This window comes from Myxocyprinus asiaticus, chromosome 1, assembly GCF_019703515.2.
Source record: "Myxocyprinus asiaticus isolate MX2 ecotype Aquarium Trade chromosome 1, UBuf_Myxa_2, whole genome shotgun sequence".
Classification (NCBI taxonomy): Eukaryota; Metazoa; Chordata; class Actinopteri; order Cypriniformes; family Catostomidae; genus Myxocyprinus; species Myxocyprinus asiaticus.
Window position 1 is genome coordinate 67887085 of NC_059344.1, and position 17845 is coordinate 67904929.

General features: G+C 40.4%; 1 protein-coding gene across 1 annotated transcript; it reads right to left on the reverse strand.

Moving 5' to 3' along the window:
- Positions 1-25: 25 nt before the first annotated feature.
- LOC127440324 (mucin-2-like) lies at positions 26-17459 on the reverse strand (the record flags this gene model as incomplete). The annotated part of the gene is made up of 4 exons (XM_051696855.1): positions 15910-17459; positions 13714-13775; positions 13399-13514; positions 26-2187 (listed from the first exon to the last, which is right to left on the reverse strand). Coding segments are annotated over exons 1-4 (3717 nt in total), but the record flags the coding sequence as incomplete, so codon positions are not given.
- Positions 17460-17845: the final 386 nt, after the last annotated feature.

Below are 17845 nucleotides of genomic sequence, written 5' to 3' on the forward strand. Positions count from 1 at the left end.
TTTCAGAAGGGATTGTTGTAGGTAGGGTTGTGATTGTTGTAGTTGAATGGGGGGCTGTTGTGAAGGCAGTGGATTTAGTAGAAGACTGTGTTGTGGTTGTTGACTGAGTTGTAGTTGTTGGTGGCTCTGTGGTTGTAGATTCAGTTATATTTGTAGATAGGGCTGTAGTTGTTTGCAGAGTTGTATTTTTAAATGGTGTTGTTGGTTGAGTTGTGCTTGTAGGCAGGATTGTGGTGGTTGTTGTAGGAGGGGTTGTGGTTGCTTGTAGAGTTGAATTTGTTGATGGCCTGGTTGTTGTTGGTTGAGTTATAGTTGTAAGAGGAGCTGTTGTTAAGGCAGTGGTTTTAGTAGTAGGCTGTGTTGTGGTTGTTGTCTGAGATGTAGTTGTACTTGTAGATGGGGCTATAATTGTTTGCAGAGTTGTTGTTGTAAATTGCATTGTTTGTTGAGATGTAGTTGTAGGTGGTGTTGTGGTTGTCTGTTGAAATGTAATTGTAGGTAGATTTGTGGTTGTTGTAGGCAGGGCTGAAGTAGTTAAATGAGTTGTACTTGCAGGCAGGATTGAGGTGGTTGTTTCAGATGGGGTTGTTGTAGGTAGGGTTGTGGTCAATGTAGAAGGGGTTTTGGTTGCTTGTGAAGTTGAAGCTGTTGAAGGTTTGGTTGTTATTGGTTGAGTTGTAGTTGTAGGGGGGGCTGTTGTTATTGAAGCAATGGCTGTATTTGTAGGCTGTATTGTGGTGTTTGGCTTAGTCGTAGTTGTTGGTGGCTCTGTGGTTGTAGATTGAGTTGTAGTTGTTGACAGTGCTATAGTTGCTTTCAGAGTTGTTGTTGCAAATGACATTGTTTGTTGAGATATCGTTGTAGGTGTTATTGTGGTTGTCTGTTGAAATGTAGTTGTAGGTAGGTTTGAGGTTGTTATATGAGGGGCTGTGGCATTTGTTTTAGAAGGGACTGTTGAAGGTAGGGTTATGATAGTTGTAGTTGAATGGGGGGCTGTTGTTATTAAAGCAGTGGTTGTAGTTGTAGGCTGTGTTGTGGTTGTTGACAGAGTTGTAGTTGTTGGTGATTCTTTGGTTGTAGGTTGAGTTGTAGTTGTAGATGGGGCTGTAGGTGTTTGTGGAGTTGTAGTTGTAAATTTTGTTGTTTGTTGAGATATTGTATGTAGAGTTTTGATTGTGGTAGGAGTAGCTGTAGTAGTTGGTTGAGTTGTAGTTGCAGGTGGGCCGGGGGTTGTATGTTGAGATGTAGTTGTGGGTGGGGTTGTAGCTGAATGCAGATTTGTTATAGTTGTAATTGGTGATGTAATTGTTGTAGGAGACAATGTTGTTGGCTGGATTAAAGTTGTTGGTTGAGTTCTTGTGGTTGTAGTCGTTAGTTGAGTTGTAAGTGTTGTAGGTGGTGTTGTAGTTTGTTGAGTTGTTGTAGGGGGGCTTGTAGTTGTACTTGCTGGTTGAGATAAATTTGCTGTAGATGGACTTGTGGTTGTTGTAACAGGAGTTGTGGAAGTTAGTTGAGTTGTAGTGGTTGCAGGTGGGGCTATGGATGAAGTCTCTGATTGAGTTGTAAGCATTGAAGGTGGTGTTGTAGTTGTTTGAGTTGTTGTAGCTTGTTTTGTGCTTATTGTTGCTGGTTGATTTGTAGTTGTAGGAGGGATTGTGATTGCAGTTGCTGATTGTATTGAAGTTATTGTAGATGAGCTATTGACTGTGGTAAGAGGGGTTGTAGAAGTTGCAGGTAGGACCATGGATGTAGTTGCTGGTGAAGTTGTTGTAGCTGCAGGTTGGCTTGTGGTTGTAGTTACAGACTGAGTTGAAGTTGTAAGAGGGTTTGTCCTTGTTTGTTGTTGAGTCACAGTTGTTGGTGCAATTGTGGTAGTAGTCTCTGAGTGAGCTGAAGATGTATGTGAGGTTGTGAGTTTAGGTGAGGTTGTTGGTGAGGTTGTGGTTGTTGTAGGCTGAGAAGTAGTACTTGTAGTTAAATGTTCATTTGTACTCATTGTAGGTACGGTTACAGTTGTAGGATCAGTTGTAGTTGTAACTGAAAGTTCTGTAGTTATTGGAGTAGTTGAGGTTTTTGATTGCACTGAAGATGATGGAAATAGGGTTTTTGTAGCTGTTAAAGTCACAGTTGTTGGCTGAGTTGTAGTTGTGGTAAGTGGGGTTGTGGACAAAGGTGTATTTGTCACAACTGATGTTGATGGTGGGTTTTGGTAGGTGTATTGTGGATTACAATTGAGAAAAATTGTATGAGTTACAAAATGATAAAAATTATTTCATTTAAACCATAAAAAAGGATTTAATCATAAGAAAAAACATTCACAACTGAGTCACTCTGAATAGAAAATTTACATAACTTAAATATTTCAGATAAATATGCTCATCAAAGCTGCTTTATTCAACACAAATTTAGACCAATAGCAACAAGTGTTAGAATAAATTATAAAATGTTTTACATGACTTTGAATCAATGTTGTTGTTTGATTGATTAACGTAAAGTTATGCATATAGCTACTGTTCCCAGAAGGGAACAACAAATTGACTATGGGAAATCATGCTCTACTGAAGACACCTCCATTCATCCCTGAAAGGCCATTGATGCAAGGCGAGGCCGGGTAACCCCACCCACCCAGCTTGTATACAAATACCATAGTCTTCGTCATACCCCACATTCTAATAAAGGCTTGTTTGGCCCATGCTAGAGTAAGATCTGTAAGTTGTGTGACACATACTGTAGCTCTCATATTAAAAAGCAGATGATGTCCATAATACTGATTTGGACAGTAAGTAGTGGGCACAAGCACAAAAATCCGTGACAAACACACTTTGTCCAGTGAGGACTTAATCAGCTCCAGGAGGAAAAGTTCATGCATTAATGCTCAGATGTTTCTACTCCACTCAACTATCAGGGTACTCAAGCTTCAGAATACTTGTGGTGCCACATTCATGTCCAAACAGAATGGTGACACCATAACAGATGCTGAATGTACAGTATTTAACATTCCTACAAAGCATGTGGTACTCGAGCTGAACTCCAAGTGGCTGCTCAGACTGCATCAGCACCAGTACTGCATGAGGGTCATGTTTTGTGTCCTGTGTGTCTAAACAATGCATCCAAACAACATGAATGGTATCGCAATGGTACTATGGTACCATAAGATATTGTGGCATAGCAACACCAGAACTGTCAGGCCAAGAACAGTTTTCCATCTCATGAAAAGTTAAACTGCCCCATTGAGCAATAATTATGTCCAATACACAGCTTAGTCTATTTATATTTATCCAACATCTCCTACCTCTTCTGCCATTATATTCCCTTGCACTATCAATATATTACAGATTTGTCTTTGTACATATGTATATACTGTATATGTATATACTGTATATATATGTATATATATATATATATATATATATATATATATATATATATATATATATATATATATACTGGCGGCCAAAAGTTTGGAATAATGTACGGATTTTGCTGTTTCAGAAGGAAATTTGTATTTTTCCAGCAGCCATAACTCCTTATCCTTGAGTAATCATGCTAAATTGCTAATTTGGTACTGGAAAATCACTTGCCATTATATCAAACACAGCTGAAAGCTATTTGGTTTGTTAAAAGAAGCTTAACATTGTCTTTGTGTTTGTTTTTTAATTGAACAGTATGCAATAGACTGGCATGTCTTAAGGTCAATATTAGGTAAAAAAAATGGCAAAAAAAGAAACAGCTTTCTCTAGAAACTCGTCAGTCAATCATTGTTTTGAGGAATGAAGGCTATACAATGCATGGAATTGCCAAAAAACTGAAGATTTCATACAAAGGTGTACTCTACAGTCTTCAAAGACAAAGAACAACTGGCTCTAACAAGGACAGAAAGAGATGTGGAAGATCAGATGTACAACTAAACAAGAGGATAAGTACATCAGAGTCTCTAGTTTGAGAAATAGATGCCTCACATGTCCTCAGCTGACAGCTTCATTGAATTCTACCCGCTCAACACTGTTTCATGTACAACAGTAAAGAGAAGACTCAGGGGTGCAGGCCTTATGGGAAGAATTGCAAAGAAAAAGCCACTTTTGAAAGAAAAGGTTCGAGTGGGCAAAGAAACACAGACATTGGACAACAGATAACTGGAAAAGATTGTGTAACACATCAATGGAAAGGAGGATGCGAGAACCGGCTTGATAATATAAATAATATTTAATTAAATAAAAAGACACACAGACACATACAGGGCAGCTGCCCATAATTCTGCCGTCTTTGGTTGCCTTTATCCCTCGCTCACCTCATCAGGCTGATTGGGGTCCAGGCGTCTGTCATTCCTCCCGGTCCCGCCCTCATCCGTGCTACACTCCTCCCTGCATTGCCTCAGGCCAGGGAGCCCCCGGCATGACGTACACCCCCTCCCCTCCTCTCCGGGGTGGGCCAACACAGAGCGACAGCGCGAGAGAGAGAGGAGAGAGAGAAAAAGCTCACTCACCGGTTCTCTGATGCGCTGTCGCGTAGTCCCCGATCACACCCGACAGCCACTCCTCCCCGGGTAGACCGGAGTCAAACCTCCAACCCCCAGTGGACAGAACGCCCTTCTGCTTTTCTGGCGGCATGTGGGGACACTCCTCCGCCCCTGGCAGCGACTCCATCGCTCCAGGCGGTCGGGAAGTCCCGTCCCTCCTCGCCTCGCGGACGGCGGCTGTTCCCCACATCCGGGCGGTCGGGCTACTGCCCCGGCGGATGGCAGCGGCGCTCCACTGGGTTGACGGCAGTGTTGAGGACTCTACGACAGGCATCCCTCCTCCCTCCCAGGTTTTCGGCACCAATGTAACATATAAATGGAAAGGAGGAGGTGAGAACTGGCTTGATAATCTAAATAATATTGAATTAAATCAAATCAAATCAAATCACTTTATTGTCACACAGCCATATACACAAGTGCAATGGTGTGTGAAATTCTTGGGTGCAGATCCGATCAACATAGCAGTCGTGACAGTGATGAGACATATACCAATTTACAATAACATCAAATTAACACAACACAATTTAAACATCTGTTATACACATAATTACACTCAACAATATACAAATAATAACATACACTGTACAGTATACAATACGCTGTTTTTTTTTTTTTTACTATATAGAAACACATTATTCAATAAAAATTAAAAATAAAAATATATAAAAAAAAGTATATATATATATATATATATATATATATATATATATATATAGAATGTACAGTATTGTACTGTATTGACATTCAGGCTGTCGGTTGATAGTCAGTTGTTAAGAGAGAACATAATATAATAATAATAATATAATTTATGACAGTCCGGTGTGAGATATAAGAGTAAGGGTAATAAAGTGCAGTGCTGATGTATTTTGATCGTGGGAGATCAAGAGTTCAGAAGTCTGATTGCTTGGGGGAAGAAGCTATCATGGAGTCGGCTGGTGCGGGTCCTGATGCTGCGATACCGCCTACCTGATGGTAGCAGTGAGAACAGCCCATGGCTCGGGTGGCTGGAGTCTCTGATGATCCTCCGAGCTTTTTTCACACACCGCCTTGTATATATTTCCTGGAGGGAGGGAAGCTCACCTCCGATGATGTGTCTGGCAGTTCGCACCACCCTTTGGAGTGCTTTGAGGTTGTGGGCGGTGCTATTGCCGTACCAGGCGGAGATACAGCCAGTCAGGATGCTCTCCGCAGTGCAGGTGTAGAACTGTGTGAGGATGTGGCGGTTCATTCCAAACTTCCTCAGCCGTCTCAGGAGGAAGAGGCGCTGATGAGCCTTCTTCACAACGACTTCAGTGTGGACGGACCATGTGAGTTCCTCAGTGATGTGGACACCCAGGAACTTGAAGCTGCTGACTCTCTCCACTGGTGCTCCATTGATGGTGATGGGACTGAGTTCTCTGTCTTTTCTTCTGAAGTCCACCACAAGCTCCTTTGTCTTACTGACATTGAGGGAGAGGTTGTGCTCCTGACACCAGTGTGTCAGAGTGTGCACCTCCTCTCTGTAGGCTGTTTCATCATTGTCAGTGATCAGACCTACCACCGTCATGTCATCAGCAAACTTAATGATGGCATTGGAGCTATGTGTTGCCACACAGTCATGTGTGTACAAGGAATACAGTAGTGGGCTGAGAACACAGCCCTGCGGGGCTCCAGTGTTGAGGGTTAGTGATGAGGAAATGTTGCTGCCTATTCTAACCACCTGGCGTCTGCTTGACAGGAAGTCCAGGATCCAGCTGCACAGCAAGCTGTTTAAGCCCAGAGCCCGGAGTTTCTCATCTAGCTTGGAGGGCACTATGGTGTTGAATGCTGAGCTGTAGTCTACAAACAGCATTCTCACATAAGTGTTCTTTTTTTCCAGGTGGGAGAGAGCAGTGTGTATTGTAGATGCAATGGCATCATCAGTGGAGTGGTTGTTGTGGTAAGCAAACTGCAGCGGGTCGAGATTGAGTGGCAATACAGAGCAGATGTAATCTCTGATTAGTCTCTCAAAACATTTGTTGTTGATGGGGGTCAGAGCAACAGGACGCCAGTCATTTAAACAAGTTATTTTTGATTGTTTTGGTACAGGCACAATGGTGGATGTTTTAAAACATGTGGGGACTACAGACAAAGAGAGGGAAAGTTGAAAATGTCCGTAAAAACACCAGCCAGCTGGTTCGCGCACGCTCTGATGACACGGCCCGGAATGCCGTCTGGGCCCGCGGCTTTGCGGATATTCACCCGTCAGAAGGATCGGGTTACATCCGCTACAGAGACGGAGAGTGAACTATCCTCTGTAGCTTCAGCCGCGAGAGCTCTCTCCGCGAGGGCTGTGTTATTTCCCTCGAAACGAGCATAAAAAGTATTTAGCTCATCCAGTAGAGAGGCAGCGGTGTTCATGGCAGAGTTTTTATTCCCTTTAAAGTCCGTGATGATGTTAATTCCCTGCCACATGCTTCTAGAGTTGGTGGTGTTAAACTGTCCTTCAATCTTGCTCCTGTACTGGCATTTTGCTGTTTTGATAGTTTTTCGGAGGGCATAACTGGCTTGTTTATGCTCCTCCGCGTTCCCGGAATTAAAAGCGGAGGTCCGCACATTAAGTGCCGCGCGAACATCGCTATTGATCCATGGCTTCTGATTCGGATAGATTCGTACAGTTCTGGTCAGAATCACTTCCTCTACACACGTTCTGATGAAACACATTACGCTATCAGCGTAAAGCTCGATGTCGTCATCAGAGGCGGACCGGAACATCTCCCAGTCCGTGTGATCAAAACAGTCCTGTAGCGTAGAGTCTGATTGGTCCGACCAGCACTGGATCGTTCTGAGGGTGGGTGCTTCCTGTTTCAATTTCTGCCTGTAAGCGGGCAGAAGCAGAATGGAAGACTGGTCCGATTTGCCAAATGGTGGGCGGGAAGGGATTTGTAGCCATCCCGGAATGGAGAGTAGCAATGGTCCAAAACCCGGTTCCCTCGTGTGTTGAAACTAATGTGCTGGTGATATTTTGGTGCGAATGATTTTAAACTGGCTTTATTAAAGTCCCCGGTCACAATGAACGTGGCCTCAGGGTGCGCGGTTTCCTGCTCACTTATACTCCCATACAGTTCCTTGAGTGCCCGGTCTGTGTCGGCTTGTGGGGGGATGTACACAGCTGTGATAATGACCGCTGTGAATTCCCTCGGTAGCCAGAATGGTCGACACAGAAGCATAAGAAATTCCAGATCAGGAGAACAGAAAGACTTGATGGAATGTACGTTCCTCTGATCACACCAGGATTTGTTGATCATAAAACATACACCACCTCCTCTAGTTTTACCTGAGAGGTCTTTCGCTCTGTCCGCTCTGTGCATGGAGAACCCCGCGGGTTCAATGGCTGAGTCTGGGATCTCCGCAGACATTCAAGTTTCTGTTAGGCAGATAATACAGCAGTCCCTCATCTCTCGTTGGAAAGAGATCCGCGCTTTCAGCTCGCAGAGATTGTTATCCAGAGACTGAACATTTGCTAGTAGAATAGTGGGTAGCGGGGGTCGATTTGCGCGGCGTCTTACTCTGATGAGAACGCTGGCTCTGTTTCCCCTTTTCCTTCTGCGTTTCCGCGGCCGTGCTGCCCAGACAAAGGGCTCTGCTTGCGTGTTTGTAAACAGTGGGTCGGCATTGAGGAATGTGAAGTCCGGTTTTGGTGTGAGATCGCTGAACCAATGTCCAAAAGTGTTTGTCTGTCGTAGACAATAAGGCAGACAACATCCAAGACAAAAAACATAAGAATTGTGAACAAAACAAACAAAACATTGCTATGTTGTGTCGGAGCTCGCAACGCAGCAGCCATACTCGGCGCCATCTTGAGTCCAAAAAAAAAAAAAAAAAAGACACACAAACACATACAGGGCAGCTGCCCATAATTCTCTCTCTCTCGAGCTGCTGTCTTCGGTCACCTTTATCCCTCGCTCGCCTCATCAGGCTGATTGGGGTCTGGGCGTCCGTCATTCTGCCCGGCCCCGCCGTCCTCCGAGATACAGTGTGTTATGGATCTTAACCCCATTGAGCTTTTGTGGGATCAGCTAGACTGTAAAGTGCATGAGAAATGCCTGACAAGACAGCCACATCTATGGCAAGTGCTACAGGAAGTGTGGGGTGAAATGTCACCTGAGTATCTGGACAAACTGACAGCTAGAATAACAAGGATCTGTAAAGCTGTCATTGTGGCACAAGGAAGATTTTTTGATGAGAACTCTGAAGAAGTTTAAGAAGGTCTGATTTTTTTGGTAAAAATTGTAGTAGTAATTTTTCATGTTATTAATGTCCTGACTATACATTGTGATCAGTTGAATGCCACTTTGGTGAATAAAAGTAATAATTTCTTTCCATAAGAGCAAAATCTGTACATTATTCCAAATTTTTGGCTGCCAGTATGTACAGTTGTGCTCAAAAGTTTGCATACCCTGGCAGAAATTGTGAAATTTTGGTCTTTTATTTAAGGATAGTGATCATATGAAGCCATTTATCATCACATAATTGTTTGGCTCCTTTTTAAATAATAATTATAACAGAAATCGCCCAAATGGCCCTGATCAATAGTTTGCATACCCTTGAATGTTTGGCCTTGTTACAGACACACAAGGTGACACACACAGGTTTAAATGGCAATTAAGTTTAATTTCCCACACCTGTGGCTTTTTAAATTGCAATTAGTGTCTGTGTATAAATAGTCAATGAGTTTGTTAGCTCTCACATGGATGCACTGAGCAGGCTAGATACTGAGCCATGGGGAGCAGAAAAGAAATGTCAAAAGACCTGCGTAACAAGGTAATGGAACTTTATAAAGATGGAAAAGGATATAAAAAGATATCCAAAGCCTTGAAAATGCCAGTCAGTACTGTTCAATCACTTATTAAGAAGTGGAAAATTCAGGGATCTCTTGATACCAAGCCAAGGTCAGGTAGACCAAGAAAGATTTCATCCACAACTGCCAGAAGAATTGTTTGGGATACAAATAAAAACCCACGGGTTACCTCAGGGGAAATACAGGCTGCTCTGGAAAAAGATGGTGTGGTTGTGTCAAGGAGCACAATACAACGATTCTTGAACAAAAATGAGCTGCATGGTCGAGTTGCCAGAAAGAAGCCTTTACTGCGCCAATGCCACAAAAAAGCCCGGATATAATATGCCCGACAACACCTTGACACGCCTCACAGCTTCTGGCACACTGTAATTTGGAGTGACGAGACCAAAATAGAGCTTTATGGTCACAACCATAAGCGCTATGTTTGGAGAGGGGTCAACAAGGCCTATAGTGAAAAGAATACCATCCCCACTGTGAAGCATGGTGGTGGCTCACTGATGTTTTGGGGGTGTGTGAGCTCTAAAGGCATGGGGAATCTTGTGAAAATTGATGGCAAGATGAATGCAGCATGTTATCTGGCAGACAATTTGCATTCTTCTGCAAGAAAGCTGCGCATGGGACGCTCTTGGACTTTTAAGCACGACAATGACCCTAAGAACAAGGCCAAGTTGACCCTCCAGTGGTTACAGCAGAAAAAGGTGAAGGTTCTGGAGTGGCCATCACAGTCTTCTGACCTTAATATCATTGAGCTACTCTAGGAGATCACAAACGTGCGGTTCATGCAAGAGGACCAAAGACTTTGCATGACCTGGAGGCATTTTGCCAAGACGAATGGGCAGTTATACCACCTGCAAGAATTTGGGGTCTCATAGACAACTATTACAAAAGACTGCATGCTGTCATTGATGCTAAAGGGGGCAATAAACAGTATTAAGAACTAAGGGTATGCAGACTTTTGAACAGGGGTCATTTCATTTTTTTCATTGTTGCCATGTTTTGTTTTATGATTGTGCCATTCTGTTATAACCTACAGTTGAATATGAATCCCATAAGAAATAAAAGAAATGTGTTTTACCTGCTCAATCATGTTTTCTTTAAAAATGGTACATATATTACCAATTCTCCAGGGGTATGCAAACTTTTGAGCACAACTGTGTATATATATATATATATATATATATATATATATTATATACAGTACTGTGCAAAAGTTTTAGGCACTTGTGAAAAATGTTGCATAGTGAGGATGTCTTCAAAAATAATGACATAAATAGTTTTCATTTATCACTTAATGTCATACAAAGCCCAGTAAACATAAAAAAAGCTAAATCAATATTCAGTGTGACCACCTTTGCCTTTAAAACATTACCAATTCTCCTAAGTACACCTGGACACAGTTTTTCTTGGTTGTTGGCAGATAGGATGTTCCAAGCTTCTTGGAGAATTTGCCACAGTTCTTCTATCTATTTAGTCTCAATTGCTTCTGTCTCTTTATGTAATCTCAGACTGACATGATGTTCAGTGCGGGGCTTTGTGGGGGCCATGACATCTGTTGCAGGGCTCCCTGTTCTTCTATTCTAATCTTTTCTATTTGTAAAAATAATGTTTGGAAGTCTAACATTTATGTTTCCTATTGACACACTAAAGCTGAAGATATAAATAACCATCTTAAGACAAATGCTTTTGTGAAACATCTTATGAGCCAAAGACTTTTGCACAGTAATGTATATATATATATATATATATATATATATATATATATATATATATATATATATATATGTGTGTATATATATATATATATATATATATACACTGTATATATTGTCTTATTGTATATTTCTATATATACTTATATTTTCTATTCACTTTTTATTTTAATTCTATTTTTTCTATCGTTGTTGTATTGTTTGTGCACTGGAAGCTTCTGTGACCCAGATAAATTCCTTGTATATGTAAGCATACTTGGCAATAAAGCTTATTCTGATTCTGATTCTAGATCTATCACAGATCACCATAACATATGATTCACATGATAGGCAAGAAAATATGCGAGGTGACATGGTCAAATCATATCATAGGCTATTGCATATTTATGGTAGGAGTAAAGGAACATGACTAAGCTTTTTGCAAATTGAGTTGGACTCCACATCTAGAAATGTTGTTCATTCACAAGGGAGAACACCTATTTTTTTTTTATTTTTTTTTTTTTATTTTTTTTTTTTTTGCCTGTATGAGTCGAACCAAGGCACGAAAGCCTGCTATATGTTCACTGACGGTATAAGCATATAGATTAATTTTCACACTCTGACAACCCATTCATTTTAATGCTCTTCTCTACACATTTGGAAACTGTGTGAGGTTGCAAGTTGAAATCATATCATATCTCTGATATGAATTGTAAAAAACTACTCTCTGTCGTAACAGATAAGCTTTGTTGCAAATGGGCTTGAGCTCAATGCCTAGAAATGTAATTTGTTGGCAAGACATTAAAATGCTCCTTTTGGGATTTATACAGAATCCCAGGGCCTGTGCAAAGCGAGTCAAGTTATTCATTTGAAAAAAACTGCTCCCTCAAAGCCAGTATGCTCAAATTTGCAAACCCAGCAAGGCTGTTCTAATGCCACCTTAAATCATTGATTAATACTGTATACAAGGTGACAATGTCAGAACAGGAGGATATGAAAATCCATATGCTATTCCTTACAAAGCAAACCTCAGGTCTGACCTGAGATATATAGCTATTTGAAGGGAAGAGTCTGTTTGATTGACGTGAATCCATTGTAGGGAAGCATACAGAGTGGCACCTGAAGTGGTATACTTTACACTCACAGGTGTTTTCGTTCAACTTTCTCATGTCCATAATAAGATGCCTCCTGTCTTTATTTAGAGCAAGGAAATAGCAAGGAAATAAAAAATCTATGTTCAATTCTGGGACCGGGAGAACTTTCACTACAGCTAGTATCACAACCCCAGTGCTGGCGCATCACTTGATTGGCTGCAGCCCAGATAATGTCGAATTGATTTTCCCACTGTAGATGCATTGTGGAGCTAGCACATATAATGCACCTTGCAGGTTTTCAACAGTGTCAATTGTAAGTTCCCACTACTTCTCGTGGTGGCACGGTTACTCACCTCAATCCGGGTGGCGGAGGACAAGTCTCAGTTGCCTCCACTGCTGAGACCGTCAATCCGCGCATCTTATCACATGGCTCACTGTGTATGACACAGCAGAGACTCAGAGCATGTGGAGACTCATGCTGCTCTCCGCGATCCATACACAAATTACCACGCACCCCATTGAGAGCGAAAACCCCTAATCATGACCACGAGTGTGACTCCATGCGACTCTACACTCCCTAGCATCCGGGCCAATTTGGTTCCTTAGGAGACCTGCCTGGAGTCACTCAGCACGCCCTGGTTTCGAACTTGCGACTCCAGGGGTGGTAGTCAGCGTCAGTACTCGCTGAGCTACCCAGGCCCCCAATAAATAAACCTTTTATGTGTAAACTTATAGTAAATTTTGCAAAATGTTGATATGATGATGTAATGTCAAGAAAACCTAAAACAACTGTAAAAACAACTTTACAGTGCAAATAATGCATGTTTTTTAACAGAAGAATTAATGTAAGTGCTTTCATAAAAGCTTCACTTATCTGCTTTTAAACCATTCAAAAATTGGCCTTGTTCACATGCATTGTAAGTGTCCAAAAATTATTGCTTTTTTTAAAGAAAAGGAGGGATGAGTCGAAATAAAAAAACATTATGCCGGTGGCACCAAGTGTTCTCTCATCAAAGTCACATGGCATTCGAGACTTGAGCATCAAGGCTGGCGGCAATGCACACATGCCTCGTGCTATAAAAGGGCCAATTTGGCATGGAATGTCCAGTGAAAACACTGAATAAGTGAGTATCCTTTATGGAAATGAAAAACCCACATGCTACCTGGCATCGCCATGTGTCAGTGGCCTTTTAGGTGCGATGTCTTCAGTAGAGTACGCGAGAGTGTGATTTCCCATGGTCATTGTGTTGTACCGAGTGAACTGACGCAACGGGAACTTACCTGTTACTCTGGTAATTAGGAAAGTTGTGTTAGCAGTGGAAATTGTGTTTTCAATGTCATTGATATTGGTTGAGTTGCTGAACTGTACATTCATATCTGTGATTATTGATCCATTTCTACAAAAAAGGAAAAGGGAAGGTAAATGGTCTTAGGGTAAATGATATCAAAATTATATTTGTAAATAGCTATTGTTTGTTGGTACATTATGTATTTGGTCAAATAAAAGCCTGACAGATGCAGCGATTACAGAAAACCCAACAAAGTGCACAAGAATATTTAGAGATCTATCCATACATAAAGAAAAGAAATACCCACCGGAACTGAAGAACTGTCAATCGAATGAAGGAGCTGAATTTGTTTTTTAAGATTGGTTCCAACTGTGGAGAGGTCACAATGTCATGTTCAGTGTATAATAATTGTAAATGAATGTTATAACAACACATCAAAAAAGTTTCAATATCAAAAATGTCAGTTATTTGTCACAAAATACATTGACTTTACAAAACGTTTACATTTCTAACTTGTGCTGCAACATTTGTGCAGATTGTTTTGTGAAATTTTGCTATTGCAATTCAAACTGCTATACAATAAAAATGTAAAATTCTGTGTTGCCCTTGCCAGTGATGTCAATTCTAAAAAACAATGCATAAAATCACATTTAAACAGTAGCTTTTAATATGGTGTTAAAACTACTGACTAGTAAGTGATTCCTTTTGGCAAAAAACTTCAATAAAAAAAAGAAGCTTTGTGCAGTCAAAGTGGTGCTCTCGTAATGGTTTCAGGGGTGGATGTTGCCTTGGTTACAATTAACAGGGACTTACATATTTGTGCCAAGTCACTTACATATCTCTTGATATTTGCTATAATCAGCATGTCATGAGATAAAAATAGCAACAATATTTAAACATAGTATTAATAGTGTTAAGCCCTTTTAGGCATATGTGAATGTGTAGAGATTTCTGTAGTCTCTTGTGGTTATACACGTAGTGCGGCTACTGATGATTTTATATTTTTAGAGTGTTATCAGTTTGAACATGAAGCCGCATCCGAGAGGTTCAGATTAGTTTAATTAATTAACTGTTTAATTTATTTTAAATAGTCATTAAATTGTATTGCTACATCATGAGACAGGAACTCTAAACTGATAAATAAAATGGAACCTACTTATTATTGACACAAAAATACATTTTATTGACAATTAAATATTAGGATTTTATGGACAGCAAAATGTGTTATAATTGCACGGGAAAGTTCTGATTAAAGCTAAACATCATGTATCAAGTTGAATTTAGTTGGTTGTGACATTTTCTCTGTTTTAGTTTGCATACAGAAATCTGATATATGGCAATATACTGTGTGTAAAACACACACACACACACACATAATATGTACAGTATGTTCATGTACGGTTAATACTGATTTTAAAAAGTCACATACCTATAAATATAGGCAACATATATTTAAAAATATTATAAAATAAATAGCTGATTTAATTTATTTAATGTATATTTTCCAAATTATATTGTAATTTGAAATATGAACATATATTCCAAAATATATTATCTATAATTATATTTATTATAATTATATATTCCTGAATGGCCATATATCAGATTTCTGTATGGGTTTATATACAGTATTTGTAAACTACTGGGTAACTAAATCACTTGATGCTGATTTATACAGAGTGTCTATTTGCACCCCTGGGTAAACAGCATCTGCCACACAGCACAGCTATTTGCACCCCAATAGTCTGGTGAAGCCACAGAAATATATGACAGACAGAACAATAAATGTTGCTGCAGTGGGCTGGAGTGTAAAGACGGTGTGTGAATGTGTACTGCTATCCTAGTGACCGTGGTTTAAATCTGGGTTTTGTCCCACTCTTTTTCCTATCCGATTTCCTGTTTCCACTCTTAAAACTTCCTTTAGTACTACTTAAAATAAGAGATAAAAACTAATATAAACATTGATTTCATCACAGTGATTTGGTCATGGTGAATGTTGGGAGTGCAGAGAAGGGTTTGATCTGGAGGCGGGGACTGTTGATCGCACTTGTTCCCGCTTGTCTGTACTACTAATACTGTAATACATTACTAATTCCTGATAATCAATGGACAAGACTGACATGACTGCTGCTGCCGCTCAAGAAAAGATGCACCACAATGATCCGCTTGGTGCACGATTTTGATCATCATTCCATGACTTGCATTGAAAAAGAACCATTGGACTGCATGTCCCCAATACATTTTCAATGGGAGAGAGCGGTAGCACTGGTCTAGCTCATAAGCAACAAGAGGAGAGACACAATACAGACAGAGGCTAGAGAGAAAAAAAATTAAAATTGTTTTTAAATATAATTTAAAAACAATACTGAATACATTCATTAATGATGCATCACCATTTGTAACCAAATTTTCTCCATAGTCTACTCAGCTTTTTGGTATTATTTTATGTCATCCAGCTGCATAATATATTATATATATAGAATTTATTTACTATATAACGTACCTCATTTTTGACTTTATGTGCTCGAGTTTTGAAGGCATCTGAAGTTGGAATTAACAATTCATCAAAAAAAGTTTCATTGCTGGTAAAAGAGACAACAACTGTAATAGAGGGCTGGACAGTTGTTGTTGTTTGTGTTGTACTTGTAGGCTGTGTTAAAGTTGAAAAAGTTTGTTGAGTTGTAGTCGTTGGTTGAGTTGTTAATGATGTAGTTGCAGGCTGGATTGTAGTGGTTATAGGTTTGACTGAAGTTGTAGATGGGATTGTGGTTGTAACTGTAGGTGGGGTTAGGGTTGTTATAGGTTCACTTGCTGTAGGAGGTGATGTATTTGTAGTTGTTGGCTGAGCTGTTGTTGAAAGGGTAGTGGTTGCTGTAGGTGGGACTGTAGTTGTGGGCAAGATTGTTGTAGGCAGGGTAGTAGCTGTAGATTGTGATAAAGATGTTGAAGAATTTGTAGGTTCAGTTTTTGTTGTTGCTATAGGTTGTGTTGTCATAGGTGTGATTGTGGTTTCTGTTATAAGCAGGGTTGTCATTGCTGTTGGAGAGGCAGATGTTGTCTGAAGGGTTGTAGTTGTTCTAGGCAAGTTGGTTGTAGACAGGGTTATAGTTGAAGTTTCATGAGCAGTAGTTGTTGCAGGAAGGGCTCTGGTTGTGGTTTGCAGTGTAGTTGTTGAAGGGTTTGTTGTTGTTGACTCAGTTGTAGTTGTAGCTGTCTGTTGTGTTGTAGACATGATTGTTGTTTTCATAGGCAGGATTGTAGTTGTTGACTGAGCTGTTGTAGAAAGGGGTGTGGTTGCTGAAGGAGTGATTGTAGCTGTAGGTGAGTTTGTTATAGACAGGGTTGCAAATGACGTTTGAGCTGTTGTTGTTGAAGTTTGGGCTGTGGTCATTGGTTGCAGTGTAGTTGTTGATGTAGATTGTGTTGTTGTAGGTGTGATTGTGGTTGGTGCTGTTATGGACAGGGTTCTAGTTGTTGGTTGAGCTGTTGTAGAAAGGGTTGTCATTGCTGTAGAAGGGGCTGTAGATGTAAGTAGGGTTGTAGTTGTTTCAGGCGAGTTGGTCGTAGATAGGATTGTAGTTGAAGTCTCATGAGCTGTAGGTGAATTTAGGGCTGTTGTTGTTGGTTGCAGTGTAGTTGTTGGTTCAGATGTTGTTGTTGCTATAGGTTGTGTTGTTGTAGGTGTAACTGTGGTTGGTGATGTTATAGGCAGGGTTGTAGTTGTTGGATGAGATGTAGAAAGGGCCATCGTTGCTGTGGATTGGGCTGTAGATGTAAGTAGGTTTGTAGTTGTTTTAGGTGAGTTTGTTGTAGGCAGGGTTGTAGTTGAAGCTTCATGAGCTGTAGTTGTTGCAGGCAGGGTTGTGGTTGTTGGTTGCATTGTAGTTTTTGATTCAGTTGAAGTTGTCGCTGTAGATTGTAATTTAGTTGTTGAAGGGGATGTTGGTTCAGTTGTCAATGTTGCTGTAGGTTTTATTGTTTTAGGTGTGATTGTGGTTAATGTTGTTATAGGCAGGGTTGTAGTTGTTGGTTGAGCTGTTTTAGAAAGGGATGTTGTTGCTGTAGAAGGGGCTGTAGATGTAAGTATGGTTTTAGTAGTTTTAGATGAGTTTGTCGTAGGCAGTGTTGTTTATAAAGTTTCAAATTCAAGTAGAACAAATAAAATTCACATTTATCTCATTTTTACTCACATTCACTGATAATGTTGCCTTGCACTGCAGCTCAAGAGCAGCTCTCAAACTAAATATGACATGGTTACGAACATGATATGGTTGAATGTCAGTAATATGAAATGCTATTGCTTCTCTTGTCTTATGACCAAACGTCATGGCGTCAAACCTGTCCCATAGGTACCATATTTGATTTGAGTGCTGCTCTTTAGTTGCATTGAAGAGGACACTTTTCAGTGAATAATGACTTAAATTTCAGTCTGTTTCTGA